General features: G+C 45.6%; 1 protein-coding gene across 4 annotated transcripts in view; it reads left to right on the forward strand.

Annotated features, from left to right (window-relative positions):
• The window catches only part of snrka (SNF related kinase a), a 49,268-nt gene that overhangs the window by 12,690 nt on the left and 16,366 nt on the right, over positions 1–20,212 (forward strand). For all 4 annotated transcript variants that reach the window (XM_024142317.2, XM_070440850.1, XM_070440851.1 and 1 more), the window contains exon 3: positions 11,994–12,135. In XM_024142317.2, coding sequence (XP_023998085.1) covers positions 11,994–12,135 — 142 coding nt within the window. The remainder of the gene's footprint in view (positions 1–11,993; positions 12,136–20,212) is intronic.

Here is a 20,212-nt window from a genome sequence, read left to right on the forward strand (position 1 = left end):
TACCTGAAATAGGTAAGCCAGGACATCTAGAACAGGATGATCTATTTAGGATGTAATTGAACGGGGAGAGAGACTGAGAGAGTGCTAGCGCGTGCACTGATTTTAAAGCAACAATATTTGAGTGAAAGTCTCTTTTTTACTCTGCAATAAAATAAAAACTTAACAAAAAAATAAGGTGACCCCTGAAAGTTGGATGGGTAAGTTAGATGCTCATTCAGTTACCATGATGAGGTCTACATACATTGTGAACTGCACTCCATACTGAGTGCAGTTCATACTGAGATGCCCCCCCCCGGAGCGTTGATGATTCATCATGCGGAGGCCGCAGAGAAGCCAAATTTAGTCACCGCATATAATTGAACAGTTCCATGTTGTTCATATACACTTCTCTGTTATTTATCCCGGGAAAAGGGAGTTGTTTTTGGCGGTAAATCTCAGTAACTGGGTTCCCGCCATTCAACCCTAGTCAGTGTTGCCTCTGCCCCTAGGCTTGATTCACTGACCTCACTGTCCACGAGCTGCAGCTCCTACTCTGGTGATGGGCCTGGTTGATGGACTTGCTTGACAGGGGATGAGGTGGGTAGAGAAGTTCAGTCATGGCTGCTAATAGTGGCTGTTCACGTCTTAGGTTATCTGTGTGCTTCTTACGCTTGGGAGGTATCCAGATTGTCATACCTTCATACTGACCTTCTGCCATACTCAGATATTTGGTATCCTATTCGGTAATACCGACACTGAACACAAGGGGCGCTGTTTTCAAATCCCACTGATACTAATCTGAAGGTTAGCAATGCTAACAAGTACATGTAGAATACTAACTAAATGCTAACCAGTGCATTGCGAACATTTTTGTAGTTTTTGACCTAAACTATACGAGTAACAAAAAAAATGCTTCTCAGTTTGCTGCACAAAACAAATATTAGACAGCAAGGCTCTTGATCCAGGAGGGGATTCTCTGCTGTTACCAAGTGAATGCTTGATGTTTGGAAGAAGCTAACTAGCTAATAAATTAGCAAACCAAATGTACAACTGCAGATCATTTAGCACATTTTAGACTGTTAACTTAATAGCTGTAAGATATCTATCTGGCAAACATTTTAGTGGTGGAACTCCATAATGTAATTAAATCACCTGGCGCATGCTGCACAACAGTGAGTGACTCCCAAGGCTCTCACCGCCCAAGTCTAATTCTTCTACTCCCTGCCAGTGATGACTTGCCAATTTTGTCGTCTTTATGCCAACTCAGTTGGATGCACTTAAACACCAACCACCACGTTATACACCAGGGACATTTGTGCTCAAGCTAAGTGGTGATCTCCACATCTCCTGGGGTCTCTGCTTTCTGTCATCAAGACTAGTGAGATCTCCACATCTCCTGGGGTCTCTGCTTTCTGTCATCAAGACTAACTAGTGGATCTCCACATCTCCTGGGGTCTCTGCTTCTGTCATCAAGACTAGTGAGATCTCCACATCTCCTGGGGTCTCTGCTTTCTGTCATAAAGCACTAGTGAGATCTCCACATCTCCTGGGGTCTCTGCTTTCTGTCATCAAGACTAGTGAGATCTCCACATCTCCTGGGGTCTCTGCTTTCTGTCATCAAGACAAGTGAGATCTCCACATCTCCTGGGGTCTCTGCTTTCTGTCATCAAGACAAGTGGTGAGATCTCCACATCTCCTGGGGGCTCTGCTCTCTCTCATCAAGACAAGTGGTGAGATCTCCACATCTCCTGGGGGCTCTGCGCTCTCATCATACTCATTATCTACATGTTTTACAGAGATTGAGCACTACTGATGCATAAGTGTCTTTCTGTGTGTGTGAGAGATACGTGGCTGTCTGCATTAATCAGGTTGCTCTGTTTTTTTGCCTCGCTGCTCTCAACATCTGTTACTCTTCATGTCACTCGCAGGAGGCAAACTACACACCCCAATGCCCCTGTTAACATTGGCACAGAAATCCTCTCCATAATCACTGCCTGCTGCTGTTTCTGTGCCTTGTGTTAAATCCTTTTGAGTGCTTGTCAATCATCACGTTGAAATGGAGCCAGGAAGATGTACAGTACATATAAGTATTCATCCCCTTTGGATTTATTCACATTTTATTGTTACACAGTGGAATTAAAATGGATTTAATTGTTATTTTTTTGTCAACAATCTACATAAAATACTCTAATGTAAAAGTGGAAGACAAATTCTAACATATGAAAAATTATACAATATATATAATCTAGCTTGATTAGTTAAGTATTCACCCACCTGAGTCAATACATCTTAGAAACACCTTTTGGCAGGTATTACAGCTGTGAATCATTTGGGTTAAGTCTCTCTTAGAGCGCTGCATACCTGGATTGTACAATATTTAGACTTCAATTCTTCAAGCTCTGTCAAGTTGGTTGTTGATCATTACTAGACAGGTATTTTCTAGTCTTGACATAGATTTTAAAGCAGATTTTAAGTCAACTGTAATTGGGCCACGCATTAACATTCACTGTCTTAGTAAGAAACAGCAGTGTAAATTTGGCCTTGTGTTTTAGGTTATTCTCCTGCTGAAAGGTGACTTCATCTCCAACTGTCTGGTGTAAAGCAGTCGGAACCAGGTTTTCCTCTAGGATTTTGCCTGTGGTTAGTTTCATTCTGGGGGTTTTATTCCTGGAAAATCCCTAGTCCTTGCCAATGACAAGCATACCCATAACATGATGCAGCCACCACTATGCTTGAAATATATAGAGAGTAATAATTAGGAATGTGTTGTTGGATTTGCCCCAACCAACATGTTGTATTCAAAACAAAAAGTTAATTCCTTTTGTCAAATGTTTTGCATTATTACTTTAGTGCCTTGTTGCAAACTGGATGCTTTTACTTCTGTACAGACTTCCTCCTTTTCACTCAATCATTTAGGTTAGTATTGTGGAGTAAATACAATGTTGTTGATCCATCCTCAGGTTTCTACCATTCACAGCCATCTGTTCATGTTTTAAAATCACCACTGGCCTCATTGTGAAATCCCTAAGCAGTTTCCTTCCTCTGCTGGCATCTCCGTTAGGAAGGATGCCTGTGTCTTTGTAGTGACTGGGTGTATTGATACACCATCTACAGTGTAATTAATAACTTCACCATGCTCAAATGGATATTCAATGTCTGCTTTTTTTAAATATTTTTTTTTTACATCCATACAGTAACTGAAGGCACAAAACATTTTAGTGTTATTTTAGATCCAATGTGCTCTGTTACTTCATGTATCTTGTGAAGATTACTACTAGTCTGCCTCAAAGCTCTGACTCTGGCGTGTTCTGACAATCCCGGTCATCATGTATGTACGGTGCTGGGGGGGTGGCAATGGGATCATTTGCTCATTTCAGAGACATTTAAGGAGAGGGGGAAACGCCCCATGGAACTTGAAACTCAGCCTTTTTCATTTCTACATTTTCAAAAGATGTCAAATCTTGAGTTTTGCACTCCTGTCTCTCTCTGCATGCACATATGACCCTGAGATAAACAAGTTGAGTTGTGAGCACCGAGGAGAATGTGTTGGTGTTCTACTTCAGTGGTTGCCAACCAATGTTCCCTGTAAGCTGTGAGTGTGCATGCAGCAGTCAGAGAGCGCTGAAGAAATATCAGCCCATGGTGACAAGCATGAGATTGAACTTCACTCAACTTTCTAGAGTTTTCACTGTTAACGCTATCAATGTTTCTCTTTTACTGTTGAGTTAACACTGTCAACGTTTCCCTTTTACTGTGGCAATCAATGTTCCCCTTAACTGTGGCAATTGTGATTGAATCAGCGCAATATTAGCCACTTTCAATGCAACAAAACAAACTATGCAAGAGATTTTGTTGTAGGTAGGAGTAGGTTTCTATTGGGCACAACTCCGCTTGTACTCTACACAGACCGATGTGGCTTAACCAATCAGATCTGCAGTAGGCCTATATGCAAATAGACCATTGCCATATATGGATCTGTGTTTATGACTGTGGTCGTGAGTAGATGTGCTTGTTTTGAGATCAAAGCAAGAGCTGTATATAGCCACGTGTGCACATTTTGTTCATATCTTTTGCTAGTTAGTGAGTTATTAGCCCAGTTAGAGAGAATTTGTAGTCCGCAATAGGGGAGTGATTTGCTTCCTACAAGAGCACAGAACGTGTACATTTCTAGACGTCTTTAAAAACGAGTCGGATTTAAAGAGTTTATTTTGTCTTACATTTTTATATTTATTTTATTTAACTAGGCAAGTCAGTTAAGAACAAATTTCTTATTTACAATGACGGCCAAACCCTAACCAGGACGACGCTGGGACAATTGTGCTCCACCCTATTGAACTCTCAATCACGGCCAGTTGTGATACAGCTGGAATCGAACCGGGGTCTGTAGTGACACATCTAGCACTGAGATGCAGTGCCTTAGACTGCTGCGCCACTCGGGAGCATAGTTGTATTTTGAGACAGGCTTGAATAAGCTAAGTAGCCAATAGGCCGTGGGTAGCATCATTTGTCTGATTCTCTGTAATAATGGTATGGGAATAATAATGCATTTTATTTTGTATACTGGTTTCTTGCAACAAACTACATTTTCAGTCCCCTCGTTTGTCTAAAGGACAAGTGGATAAACAGGTTAATATCAAGCCTGTCATGTTTTTTTCAAAAGCCTCATGGAATGTAGGTCTACATTGAACACCACACATTGGCTGCTACTATAGGCTGAATGATAGAACAGCTATTTCCATGTTAAAATACACTTTCTCCATTGTTTCTGATGGTAGGCCACTCTGATAGGCCACTGTTAACTGTAACTTAAAGCGGAGACAGCTTCAGTGTCACAGTTAACGTGTGCTGGAAGTTACACAGAATTTTCACAATGTTCAAGTTTGCGCTCAGCAGACCTGAAATTTGCTCAGGACCGGAAAAAATGTGAGGGTTGTTCCCAACTCCGGTCCTCCAGTACCACCAACAGTACACATTTGTTATTGTAGCCCCGGACAAACTCACCTGATTCAACTTGTCAATTAATCATCAGGCCCTCAATGAGTTGAATCGGGTGTGTTTGTCCGGGGCTACAATAACAAATGTGTACTGTTGGTGGTACTGGAGGACCGGAGTTGGAACCACTGCTCTACTTGAACAAAGCATTGATAAGGAGCTTCACAATACAGCAGCGCTGTATCCTATTTCAGTGTTAAAGGACAGGTCCACATACCTTGCTGGCACTAAAAATGAGCCACTTGTCAACACTGAATGATTGTCTGTCTGACTGGGGATATTTGCACAATTCTCAAGGTTATTGATTGACAATACTTAGGCTAAGACAAGATGCAAATACTGAAAATCCCACTGCCTCTTCAGACCGCCTACATTCAACTAGGCCTGTTATTTAGAGTTTAATGTCAACAGTCCCCTTAGACAGGGCTGTGTTAGAATGGCTATTTTTGAGACCGAAGCCTGATATGGAAACACGCTGGAGACGACAAGGAGAGCTATTGTGGCAGGGACAGGCTGGCAGGCTGTGGCTGACTTCAAGTGTCTCAGTAAGAGACCTGGGCCAGCAACAGCTCTAGATTTGTCACCAACAGGTCCATTTCTAGCAGGGTCACTGGTCTTGAAGTGAAGGGGAAGAGGTAATACTGAATCTGAAGTGTTCTTCCAGTTGACACGTTGTGTGCATGTGTAGCAGACAGACAGTAAATGCTGACTTAAGGAAGTTAAAACACAACCTTCTACCTGACTCATTCAGTTGAACCCACATTGCAGTATTTATGCAATAGTGTGCAGCCTTAACATGGATCTAGCTTTTTCCCCCATGGTCAAAATTAATTCACAGAAGGGTTTTGGTTACTGTGGAAATACCAGGTACTCTTCCTACAGGTACTGATACCCACAGTTTTTGGTCAAATAATGTGTGCGCCTTCCTGCGGGTCCTAGCTAGTTTGTAGACAGGCAGTATAAACAGTGGCACGGCAGGTTGGATTGAATCTGGCGCTCCTCCACGGACAGAGATAGGAGAGTTGCAGGGAGTCATTTCTGTACAGGGCTCAGTCTGGGTTCAGGATGTCTGATCTGGGTCACAGCATGGAAATCTTCTCTTTTTGATGATGGGAAAATAAAGTTGACTGCATGTGTGATTGGCATGATGTGAAGCCAAGCACGGTTTCAGAACGTTGTGTTCTATTTCCTGTAATGAAGCAATGGGCCTCCTGATTGCAAGGCATGGCTTTCCTGCAAATCCCATTGGAGCTCATCACTGTTGCTACTGTTCTCGCATCTCACGACTAATATAAATATATATACACACACACACTGAGAAATAAACATCAAGGCCCCCCAGAAGGGTCAGGGTTGTTTTCTCTCTCACTATACAGTAAATGTAACCACAGGCTAGTGGGTTGCATGCAGAATGACAGAGATATGCTGAAGCTAGGTTAGCATATAGGCTATTGTCTGATTTTTAATCTGAAAAAACAATATCCTTGGTACAAAAGTGTCGCCGTTTTGAGCAAAAACATTTTACTGCACTCAAACTAGCAGCCTGGTTTGCTGGGACAGGGTCTTTAAACTGTCCCGCTAGTGAGTCTTGGTGGTGGCATACAGAGAGCCTGATTCCCAGTCGGTGCAGAGAGGGAGAGAGAGTAGTTCACCAGCCTATTAGAGGATGGGGAGCCAACCCCACCACCGTCTAGGCTCCGCCCAGTCCCCAACAACTACATGTTCTGCTGTTCAGAGGAAATGGAAAGACAGCCAGCGACTTCCGTCCATCTTAACTCCTCCACATTTTACTAGATTGGTTGAACAGTGCAGAAGATAACCTCTCAGCAGTTAAAAAAAACATATATATATATATATATATAATTACATTTTTTATTTTGTCGGTACTAGTATGTAGGGAATCAGGTGTTTATTTTACGCCTGCTACATTAGGTTAGCGCTGTCTAATAAAGCACACTAGCTGCCATGTAGCAAATCCTCATTGTGAGAACCCCAAAACAGCGTTTGATTTAGGATTTGTTGACACATGCCATTGGAACACTGAGTACTCATTGACATCGTGGGGACCGTCCCCTTAAAACACCATGGTAATATTTCATCAGCCAGGCTCGTGGCAGAGCTGCAAGTGGTGGGGATGGAGGCTTGATGTGCATCATGGCTACTGCAGACTGTATCCCTCATCTCCAACCGTCCGTCCGTCCGTCTGTACGTACGTCGGTCTCCTCCTTCTGTCCATCCATTCCCTCCCACCATCTCTTCCCTCCCTCCATCCCGCTGCAGCTTGCTGAGGTGGAATAGGAGCTCCTGGATGCCTCTCTAGAGGCAGCAGTAATAATATGACCGCAGCTTTAACAGGGAGGCAGGCCCTCATCTCATTGAGAAATAAGGAGGAGCCCTGTGGACTAGTTTCACCTTCCTCCCTGGAGCTGCTGGCATCAGACATCAACAGGAGATTTGAATGATACAACACATCACAGAAGACCCAGCAGATACACAACTACATGCGGCCTCTAACACCTTTTGCTGTTGGGCAGTCAACCCTCCTCAGTGACACATGGACCTCTGCAACATTCCTACATCCTGTGACCTAGTTAACAGTTCCATTACATGACACTTTCAAATCCTCCGATGAACAGGTTGTTGGACCCAGGAGGATTTGAAAGTGTTTTGTGGGCTAGCTACAGTTATTTTTGTTTTTGTATCTTTAACTGGCACTGTTTGTGCAATGAGGGCTAGGCTATACGCTGCGACTTAGTTCAGTTTTTGAGGGCATCTAGGCTTAATGAGAATTATTTAAAATCCTCATTGTAATTGTAATCTCTGTTTTTAAGTGCTTTTTGCAAGTATCTGACTGACTAATTCTGAGACAAGCTGGGAATTAAAGATAGAGTATGTGTTTATGTAATAATGAATTCCTTATTCCGAGTCGGGTTGAATCACAGCTGCACTTAAATAACTGACTTCAGTATCAGCTCTGACAGGCGGATTTCAGAAGTCCCTATGGGCCCTAGTCAAAAGTAGTGCACTATATAGGGACTAGGGCCCTAGTCAAAAGTAGTGCACTATATAGGGACTAGGGCCCGAGTCAAAAGTAGGACACTATATAGGGACTAGGGCTCTGGTCAAAAGTAGTGCACTATATAGGGACTAGTGTCATTTGGAAAGTCATCTCTATGTTTACTGCTGCCCCGCAGAGCTGACGACACATCTCTACGTTTACTGCTGACCGGCAGAGCTGACGACACATCTCTACGTTTACTGCTGCCCAGCAGAGCTGACGACACATCTCTACGTTTACTGCTGACGACACATCTCTACGTTTACGCCCGCCCGCAGAGCTGACGACACATCTCTACGTTTACTGCTGCCCCGCAGAGCTGACGACACATCTCTACGTTTACTGCTGACGACACATCTCTACGTTTACTGCTGCCCGGCAGAGCCTGACGACACATCTCTACGTTACTGCTGACGACACATCTCTACGTTTACTGCTGCCCGGCAGAGCTGACGACACATCTCTACGTTTACTGCTGACGACACATCTCTACGTTTACTGCTGCCCGAGAGCTGACGACACATCTCTACGTTTACTGATGACGACACATCTCTACGTTTACTGCTGCCCGCAGAGCTGACGACACATCTCTACGTTTACTGATGACGACACATCTCTACGTTTACTGCTGCCGCAGAGTTGACGACACATCTCTACGTTACTGATGACGCACATCTCTACGTTTACTGCTGCCCGGCAGAGCTGACGACACATCTCTACGTTTACTGATGACGACACATCTCTACGTTACTGCTGCCCGGCAGAGTTGACGACACATCTCTACGTTTACTGCTGCCCGCAGAGCTGACGACCATCTCTAGTTTACTGCTGACGACACATCTCTACGTTTACTGCTGACGACACATCTCTACGTTTACTGCTGCCCGCAGAGCTGACGACACATCTCTACGTTTACTGCTGCCCGCAGAGCTGACGACACATCTCTATTTTACTGCTGCCGCGAGCTGACGACACATCTACGTTTACTGCTGACGACACATCTCTACTTTACTGCTGCCCGCAGAGCTGACGACACATCTCTACGTTTACTGCTGCCCAGCAGACTGACGACACATCTCTACGTTTACTGCTGACGACACATCTCTACGTTTACTGCTGCCCAGCAGAGCTGACGACACATCTCTACGTTTACTGCTGCCCGGCAGAGCTGCGACACATCTCTACGTTTACTGCTGACGACACAATCTCTACGTTACTGCTCCCGCAGAGCTGACGACACATCTCTACGTTTACTGCTGACGACACATCTCTACGTTTACTGCTGCCCGGCAGAGTTGACGACACATCTCTACGTTACTGCTGACGACACATCTCTACGTTTACTGCTGACGACACATCTCTACGTTTACTGCTTCCCCGCAGAGCTGACGACACATCTCTACGTTTACTGCTGCCCGGCAGAGCTGAACAACATCTCTACGTTTACTGCTGCCCGCAGAGCTGACGACACATCTCTACGTTTACTGCTGCCCGCAGAGCTGCGACACATCTCTACGTTTACTGCTGCCGGCAGAGCTGACGACACATCTCTACGTTTACTGCTGCCCGGCAGAGCTGACGACACATCTCTACGTTTACTGCTGCCCCGCAGAGCTGACGACACATCTCTACGTTTACTTGCCCCGCAGAGCTGACGACACATCTCTACGTTTACTGCTGACGACACATCTCTACGTTTACTGCTGCCCGGCAGAGTTGACGACACATCTCTACGGTACTGCTTCCCCGCAGAGCTGACGACACATCTCTACGTTTACTGCTGCCCGGCAGAGCTGACGACACATCTCTACGTTTACTGCTGCCCGCAGACTGACAACATCTCTACGTTTACTGCTGACGACCATCTCTATGTTTACTGCTCCCCGCAGAGCTGACGACACATCTCTACGTTTACTGCTGCCCCGCAGAGCTGACGACACATCTCTACGTTTACTGCTGCCCCGCAGAGTTGACGACACATCTCTACGTTTACTGCTTCCCCGCAGAGCTGACGACACATCTCTACGTTTACTGCTGCCCGGCAGAGCTGACGACACATCTCTACGTTTACTGCTGCCCGGCAGAGCTGACGACACATCTCTACGTTTACTGCTGACCACTCTCTACGTTTACTGCTTCCCGCAGAGCTGACGACACATCTCTACGTTTACTGCTGCCCGCAGAGCTGACGACAATCTCTACGTTACTGCTGCCCGGCAGAGCTGACGACACATCTCTACGTTTACTGCTGACGACACATCTCTACGTTTACTGCTGACGACACATCTCTACGTTTACTGCTGCCCGCAGAGCTGACGACACATCTCTACGTTTACTGCTGACGACACATCTCTACGTTTACTGCTGACGACACATCTCTACGTTTACTGCTGACGACACATCTCTACGTTTACTGCTGCCGGCAGAGCTGACTACACATCTCTACGTTTACTGCTGACGACACATCTCTACGTTTACTGCTGACGACACATCTCTACGTTTACTGCTGCCCGGCAGAGCTGACGACACATCTGGAACTCTAGTTCAGGTTTATTTAGCTAGTGATCAAATCAAATTTTATTAGTTATATGAGACGAATACCATGGGTGTAGACCTTACAGGGAAATACTTACTAACGAGCCCCTAACCAACAATGCAGATTCAAAAAAAATAAGAGATACAAGTAATTAAAGAGCAGCAGTGAAATAACAATAGTGAGACTATATAGAGGGTACCGGGCACCGGTTATTTGAGGTAGTATGTACATATAGGTAGAGTTATTAAAGTGACTATGCATAGATGAGTAGCAGTGGTGGGATGGGGGGGGTGCACTGCAAATAGTCTGGGTAGCCATTTGACTAGATGTTCAGGAGTCTTATGGCTTGGGTGTAGAAGCTGTTTAGAAGCCTCTTGGACCTAGACTTGGAGCTCCGGTACTGCTTGCCGTGTGGTAGCAGAGAACCGTTTTGAGGATCTGAGGACCCATGCCAAATCTTTTCAGTCTCCTGAGGGGGAATAGGTTTTGTCATGCCCGCTTCACGACTGTCTTGGTGTGCTTGGACCATGTTATTTTGTTGGTGATGTGAAAACCAAGGAACTTGAATCTCTCAACCTGCTCCACTGCAGCCCCGTCGATGAGAATGGGGACGTGCTCAGTCCTCTTTTTCCTGTAGTCCACAATCATCTCCTTTTGTATTAATCAAGTTGAGGGAGAGGTTGTTGTCCTGGAACCACACGGCCAAGTCTCTGACCTCCTCCCTATAGGCTGTCTCAACGTTGTCGGTGATCAGGCCTACCACTGTTGTGTCATCGGCAAACTTAATGATGGTGTTGGAATGGTGCCTGGCCATGCAGTCATGAGTGAACAGGGACTACAGGAGGGGACTGAGCACGCACCCCTGAGGGGCCCCCGTGTTGAGGATCAGCGTGGCAGATGTGTTGTTACCTACCCTTACCACCTGGGGGCGGCCAGTCAGGAAGTCCGGGTTGCAGTTGGTGTTTAGTCTCAGGGTCCTTAGCTTATTGATGAGCTTTGAGGGCACTATGTTGTTGAACGCTGAGCTGTTGTCAATGAATTAGCATTCTCACATAGGTGTTCCTTTTGTCCAAGTGGGGAAGGGCAGTGTGGAGTGCAATAGAGATTTGCATCATCTGTGGATCTGTTGGGGCGGTATGAAAATTGGAGTGGGTAACCACAGTGGTGTGATGTGAAGGTTGAGCTGGGGTGTTTGGGGTCTGTGTGGTTAATTCCCCCCCCCCCCCCACACACCCACTACAATTTGATTTTGAATCACCAAGGTAGTCGCAGCAGGGGGAATCCAGACTGTTTAGCCCAGGCCAGCAGAATCCCAGGGCTGACAGAACACAGTGCTCTGAACCTACAGATAGTTCTACAGTACCCAGCCAGGTTCTAGTGTAGCAGAATGATCCATTCACCTTCTCTCTCTCCTCTTCCTCCTGTTAGATATCTGGAGTCTTGGTGTGATCCTGTTCATGCTGGTGTGTGGACAGCCCCCCTTCCAGGAGGCCAACGACAGCGAGACCCTCACCATGATCATGGACTGTAAATACACTGTACCCACCCACGTCTCCAACGCCTGCAAAGAGTGAGTCCCGCACACATGTATACACATCCTAATTAACAAGTGTTCTCCAGAACAGATGCTGACCTCTGTCTATCAACCTTGGTTATGTAACAGATGAGCTGTAAACATCTGAATAGGAGCCAGACCTCTGACTACCACATCTCTCCTTTGTGTTAAGCCTGAACGTCTGTCTGGACACCAGTCAACACTCTGTGGTCTGGAAGGTTGCCAGTCAGATCTGTGCACGTCCAATCATTGGCAGTTGACTTTTCTTCAGGCACTTCTCTGAGCTTCCTGAATCAGGATGGTCCTGACAGAGAAATATGTCTGCTGCTATTCCCATAGCTTTGGATTGACCCCGGGGTTGATGCTTATCGCTCTAGATGGAGTTCTAGTTGAGTTCAGGGAGGGGGGTAATAAACGGAGCCGGTGTTTGACTCCAGTAAAAGGTCATGTCTCTACTAGCTACTCTCATTGTTTATCTTTCCATCTCAGTATTTTTAGACTCAGGAAATGTGCTGCTGCTATCTTTTTCATTTGAACAAATGATTTACTGTGATTTATACTGTGGGCTAAATGAGGACTGCACAGCCACATAGAATATAGGCCTGACAGCCCTCCATTTACTCTCTGAATTTGCTGTCTCTTTCTAGCAAAGCATGACAGCAGTTTATTTGTCATATGCACATGATAACAGTGTAGGGGAGAGTCCATCTGCTCTGTTTGAACTAGACCACAGTCTGTAAAGACCAGGCCTGGTTCTATGTTCCCCAGCAGAACAGACAGTCTGTAAAGACCAGGCCTGGTTCTATGTTCCCCAGCAGAACAGACAGTTCTGTAATAGACCAGGCCTGGTCTATGTTTCCCAGCAGAACACGACAGTCTGTAAAGACCAGGCCTGGTTCTATGTTCCCGCAGCAGAGACAGACAGTCTGTAAAGACCAGGCCTGGTTCTATGTTTCCAGCAGAAAAAGACAGTGTAAGACACTGTTCTGTTCCCAGCAGAACAGACCGTGGCTGATGATGAATGATGATATTTTGGCTCCTTGAACATCCAGTTCCTTTCCTCCCGCTCTGCTGTACTCAATGTTTATATGAGTGTCCTCCTTCCTTGATTGTTCAGATGTCTGCCTTGATTCAATCTTCACAGTGAAATGAAATGAACAGAGAGGGGGAAAGAACGCTCACAAGCTCAAAATGGAATTGAATATGGAGCATGTTTGTCTGTAGGGTTGTGTTACCTATCATTAGAGTTGTTACCTATCATTAGAATTGAATATTGTTGTCTGTAGGGTTGTGTTACCTATCATTAGAATTGAATATGGAGCATGTTGTCTGTAGGGTTGTGTTACCTATCATTAGAATTGAATATGGAGCATGTTGTCTGTAGGGTTGTGTTACCTATCATTAGAATTGAATATGTTGTCTGTAGAGTTGTCCTATGCATTAGAGTTGTTACCTATCATTAGAGTTGTTACCTATCATAGATTTACTATATTAGATTGTTACTATCATTAGAGTTGTTACCTATTGTTCTATCATTAGAGTTGTTACCTATATTAGAGTGTTGCTATATAGAGTTGTTACCCTATCATTAGAGTTGTTACTATCATTAGAGTTGTTACCTATCATTAGAGTTTGTTACCTATCATTAAGTTGTTACCTTATCATTAGAGTTGTTACCTATCATTAGAGTTGTACCTATCATTTAGAGTTGTTACCTATCATTAGAGTTGTTACCTATGCATTAGAGTTGTTACCTATCATTAGAGTTGTTACCTTATTAGAGTTGTTACCTATCATTAGAGTTGTTACCTATATTAGAGTTGTTACCTATCATTAGAGTTGTTCCTATCATTAGAGTTGTTACCTATCAATTAGAGTTGTTACCGTATCATTAGAGTTGTTACCTATCATTAGAGTTGTTACCTATCATTAGAGTTGTTACCTATCATTAGAGTTGTTACCTATCATTAGAGTTGTTACCTATCATTAGAGTTGTTACCTATCATTAGAGTTTTGTTACCTATCATTAGAGTTGTTACCTATCATTAGAATTGAATATGGACATGTTTTCTGTAGAGTTGTGTTACCTATCATTAGAATTGAATATGGAGCATGTTGTCTGTAGAGTTGTGTTACCTATCATTAGAATTTAATATGTTGTCTGTAGGGTTTGTGTTACCTATCATTAGAGTTGTGTTACCTATCATTAGAATTGAATATGTTGTCTGTAGGGTTGTGTTACCTATCATTAGATTTGAATAATGGAGCATGTTTGTCTGTAGGGTTGTGTTACCTATCATTAGAATTGAATATGGAGCATGTTGTCTGTAGGGTTGTGTTACCTATCATTAGAATTGAATATGTTGTCTGTAGAGTTGTGTTACCTTTATCATTAGAATTTAATATGTTGTCTGTAGAGTTTGTGTTACCTATCATTAGATTGAATTGGAAACCTCAGCGTATCAATTTGTCTTGTTTCCATAGGCTTAGGGAAAAGTGGGAGGCAATTGTCTTGTTTGCATATGCTTAGGGAAGAGTGGGAGGCAATTGTCTTGTTTGCATATGCTTAGGGAGAGTGGGAGGCAATTGTCTTGTTTGCATATGCTTAGGGAAGAGTGGGGGGCAATTGTCTGTTTCCATATGCTTAGGGAAGAGTGGGAGGCAATTGTCTTGTTAACCTCAAATCATTGTGTCTGGGGCGTGATGGAGGAAAATTAGATAGTTACATATCACAATATTATTTTGGAAGATATTATATCGATACTTCTACTTTGTTTTGCTAGGTGGCGTTAGCTAGCGCTAGTCGGCTGTACTTGCGCCAAAACTCAGGTATTTTTCAACCTATAATAGCTTGTTTCTCCTTTTTAAACAGTGAGCCAACAAGTTTTCAATACTTTTATTTCCATGTCTGATCAAAACTTATTTTCTCAGTCTCTCTCTCGTCTCTCTGCAACAGACATAGTGAGCATATGTTTAGAATTGCAGTATCGGATCGTAATACAATCGAATTCTGAGAATCGCGATACATATCGGCCCTAAGTATGATAATGATATTGTATCAAGAGGTCCCTGGTGGTTACCAGCCCTAATGTCTCTTCTATTGCATCACACTGTTTATCTAAACAAACCGGTGTTTGTTACAACTTGTCACAATTTGACTAATGTGTTTTGATATTCAGTCACTAGCTACAGCCTACACACACACAGACTAGCTACAGCCTGCACACACACAGACTAGCTACAGCCTGCACACATACAGACTAGCTACAGCCTGCACACACACAGACTAGCTACAGCCTGCACCACACACAGACTAGCTACAGCCTGCACACATACAGACTAGCTACAGCCTGCACACACACAGACTAGCTACAGCCTGCACACATACAGACTAGCTACAGCCTGCACACACACAGACTAGCTACAGCCTGCACACACACCAGACTAGCTACAGCCTGCACACACACACACAGACTAGCTACAGCCGCACACACCACACACAGCAGCTACAGCTGCACACACACCCAGACTAGCTACAGCCTGCACACACACACACACACACACAGACTGATACAGCCTGCACACACACACACACACAGACTAGCTACAGCCTGCACACACACACACAGACTAGCTACAGTCTGCACACACACACACAACTAGCTACAGCCTGCCACACACACACACACAGACTAGCTACAGCCTGCACACACACACACAGACTACTACAGCTACCACACACACACAGACTAGCTACAGCCCACACACACACACACACACAGACTAGCTACAGACTAGCTACAAGCCTACAACACACAGACTAGCTACAGCCTACACACACAGACTAGCTACAGCCTACACACACAGACTAGCTACAGCCTACAGCACACAGACTAGCTACAGCCTGCACACACACACAGACTAGCTACAGCCTGCACACACACACACAGACCTAGCTACAGCCTGCACACACACAACACACACACCAAAGACTAGCTACAGTCTACCACACACACACACAGACTAGCTACAGCCTAACCAACACACCATCCACACACACACCACACACACAGACTAGCTACAGCCTACACAGAGAGAGCAGATGTGGGTTAGCTGAGTGTTGTGTGCTGTACTCCTCCTGTGAGCTGTGCCATCTTCTGCATGGTGTCTCAGCCCAGTCGGTGTGCAGTCTGTCTGTCTGGCCAGGGATTTGTCGGCTCTGAGCTCCTGTAACCTGGAGTGGAGTAGTATGCCTACCTAAAGAGTGGCAGGCCAGGCAGACCCCTGATTAGAAGAATCCAACCCGTTTTTTTAATAACCGCTGTCCGCTTCCATTTCCCTCTGCCAGCTGTGACTCAGACTGCGTGACCAAACCACAGAAACGCATGCGCAGGCAAACACACACACACACACACACACACGATAGGAGAGCTTCTGACTAGTCCCAAGACTAGGCCTATCCATCATAATTCTATCCGTAAAGGTTCAACTTTCTGTACAATATTTTATCTGAACATAAGCTTTACTTCTGTCTGAGCAATGTTAAGAGTCTGATGCATACCTACATGTATTTTTCACTCCCCATTCCAGCCTCACCCCTCCTGTCTCTACCCATTCCAGCCTCACCCCTCCTGTCTCTACCCATTCCAGCCTCACCCCTCCTGTCTCTACCCATTCCAGCCTCACCCTTCCTGTCTCTACCCATTCCAGCCTACCCTTCCTGTCTCTACCCATTCCAGCCTCACCCCTCCTGTCTCTACCCATTCCAGCCTCACCCTCCTGTCTTACCCGTTCCAGCCTCACCCTTCCTGTTCTCTACCCATTCCAACCTCACCCCTCCTGTCTCTAACCCATTCCAGCCTCACCCCTCCTGTCTCTACCCATTCCAGCCTCACCCTCCTGTCTTACCATTCCAGCCTCACCCTCCTGTCTCTACCCATTCCAGCCTCACCCCTCCTGTCTCTACCCATTCCGCCTCACCCTTCCTGTCTCTACCCATTCCAGCCTCACCCTCTGTTCTACCCATTCCAGCCTCACCCCTCGCTGTCTCTACCATTCAGCCTCACCCCTCCTGTCTCTACCCATTCAGCCTCACCCTCCTGTCTCTACCCCATTCCAGCCTCACCCTCCTGCCTCTACCATTCCAGCCTCACCCCTCCTGTCTCTACCATTCCCAGCCTCACCCCTCCTGTCTCTACCCATTCAGCCCCTCACCCCCTCCTGCCTCTACCATTCCAGCCTCACCCCTCCTGCCTCTACCCATTCCAGACTCACCCTCTCGCTGCCTCTACCCATTCCAGACTCACCCTCCTGCCTCTACCCATTCCAGACTCACCCCTCCTGCCTCTACCCCATTCCAGACACCCCTCCTGCCTCTACCATTCCCAGTCTCACCCCTCCTGCCTCTACCCATTCCAGCCTCACCTCTGCCCTCTACCCATTCCAGCCTCACCCCTCCTGACTCAATCCTCCTGTCTCTCTCGATCTCTACTCATTCCTTACTAAGTCCTCCGGTCTCCTGTCTCTACCCATTCCAGCCTCACTCTTCTCTCAGGGGAAGAAGACAGGAAACTGCTATGGGGATATTTATAGTTACCTCCTAGTCATGCATGCTGTATCTCCGCTCTCCTGGAGAATGGAGGCTTGGCTACCGTACTCTAACAGCAGGCAGGCATGGAGAGAGAGGAGAAAGGGGGGAAGAGGAGGACATATGATAGAGCAAGAGAGAAGAGAGAAAGAAGAAAAGAAAGCAGGAACTGAGAGACCAATAGAAAGAAGTGATTTGGGAGTAATGTGCTGGTATGTAATTGTATTAATTGCACATTCCTCTGCATATGAAGACATGTTCTAGCCTATATAATGTGACATCACACACAACCAAGGCCAGGCCTAGTCTATTGAATAAAATGATCATGTTGCCATAGAAAAGAGATGAAGCACTTTCCTCCATATAGAAAATGGTCATGATTTCATCTCCCCAGAAGACCGTTCCAGAGACACAACGTCTACTACGCCGGAGTAGGAAGATACAACAGATATCAATGTGATAGGAGTTGACGAGGACAGCAATCAAAGACTGAGTCAAATGGATTCCAGACAAACAGACAATGCACATGATCAATGAACAAAACGACTGAAAAGTACAGTGTTCCCGTCCTCTGTGATTGGCTCAATATGAAGAACATTTCCACGTCATGCTGAGAAACTCAGCGTTTTAAAATCTAATCCCCTAAAAAAATATATATTTATTAAAACCAGGAATGACAAAATCAAACTCAAGGGGATAAAATGCAAAAGACCTCCTGAATTATTAATTGTGGCAAGTAAACCCATTTTGGCAAAGCATGGGGGAAAGAATGGAACGGAGACAATAAATATGCTAATGAGGGAGAATAAAAAACCATGAATCTAGCAGTACAGCCCTGTCCCAGGTGGACCTGCTTATCTAGGAGGAAAAACACTACCCAGGCCCACATCCTAAACTGAAAGCCTCTTAGTGATCTCTTTCCATCAGGAGACGGGAGTAGGAGAGGAGACGGGGGGAGAGAGAGAGAGAGAGGAGAGGAGAAGAAGAGAGAGGAGAAGGTGCGGGAGAGAGGAGACGGAGGGACGAGAGAGAGAGGGAGACAGGGAGAAGAGAGGAGAGGGGGGAGAGAGGGGAGAGAGGAGATGAGAGAGGAGACTGGAGGAGAGGGGAGACGGGGGAGAGAGAGAGGGGGAGGGAGGGGAGGGGAGAGAGGAGACAGGAGAGGGGGGGAGATGAGAGAGGAGACTGGAGAAGAGAGGAGGGAGAGGAGGGGGGAGACGGGGAGAGAGAGAGAGAGGAGACGGGAGAGAGAGGAGACGGGGGAGAGGAGAGAGAGAGAGAGGGGGGGAGAGAGGGAGAGGAGACGGGAGAGAGAGGGGGGGGGGAGAGGAGACTGGAGAAGAAGGAGGGAGAAGGGACGAGGAAGAGCGAGAGGAGGAAACGAGAGAGATGAAGGGGGGGAGAAAGAGGGAAAGTAGAGGAGACGGACGGAGAAGAGACGAGAGAAGAGACCGGAGAGGGGAGGAGACGGCGGGGGAGAGAGGAGAGGGGGAGAGAAGAGAGGAGACGGGGAGAGGGAGAGGAGGGGATAGGGGACTGATTGGCTGAGCCTAAATGAGCTAAAGGCTGTTTTGGTGGTTTCAGTCTCTTTTCCCGGACAACACCTGCTCCCCCTCTGTGACTGAGTCAGGCAGGGTCAACGTGGTGTAGTCTGCTGTGCTGAGCCCTGAAGCAACCAGCCTCCCCAGTCCAATCTTTCCCTCTCCTCTCATCCTCCATAGGGGCGGCAACTCACAGAAAGGTCACTTGCCAATGGCAAATTAGCACAATGCTAACAGCCTGCCTCACCTCACAGTACAGGTCTGTTCATTAAAATCAGCCAACGCTGACTAACTTAATTTGTTGACCTCATTATCTCAATCCTGACCCCAGAAAGTTAGACTTAGAATTATTTTACCTTTTATTTAACTAGGCAAGTCAGTTAAGAACAAATTCTTATTTACAATGACGGCCTAGGAACAGTGGGTTAACTGCCTTGTTCAGGGGCAGAACGACAGATTTTAACCTTGTCAGCTCGGGGATTCGATCTTGCAACCTATCGGTTACTAGTCCAACCCTCAAAGCTTTACATTGTTAAGGTGAGGCTCAGCTTATCCACCATTATATGTGCTTAAAGGGAAAATATGCATTTCCTAAAAAAAAGTACTTATAAAGGTATTATATGTACCTATTGATTCTTGAAGAATATAACTTGTAAATGCCTCTTGAGTTCAACTGTCGTACCCCATCAGAACCCAAAATATAAGCTTGTTTTACGCCAATGTTTGCAAACAATGTAAACGCACTATATAGCCTCAAACCATGGTTAAAACTATCATTTTGATATCATGGTCAGTCCTTGCATCCATAGCGCTTTCTATGAATTTGAGTGGTTACATTTTTTTTCAGCCCCATCCCTAAGCTTTTTACCGAAACGGGGGCATGGAAAATGCTTTATTGTTTAAACTGCGGATTGCTGCTATACCTGTCACTTTAAATGTTAGTAAATTTACTGTACAGCAGTAG

Source organism: Salvelinus sp. IW2-2015, unplaced genomic scaffold (genome assembly GCF_002910315.2).
Source record: "Salvelinus sp. IW2-2015 unplaced genomic scaffold, ASM291031v2 Un_scaffold3070, whole genome shotgun sequence".
Taxonomy (NCBI): Eukaryota; Metazoa; Chordata; class Actinopteri; order Salmoniformes; family Salmonidae; genus Salvelinus; species Salvelinus sp. IW2-2015.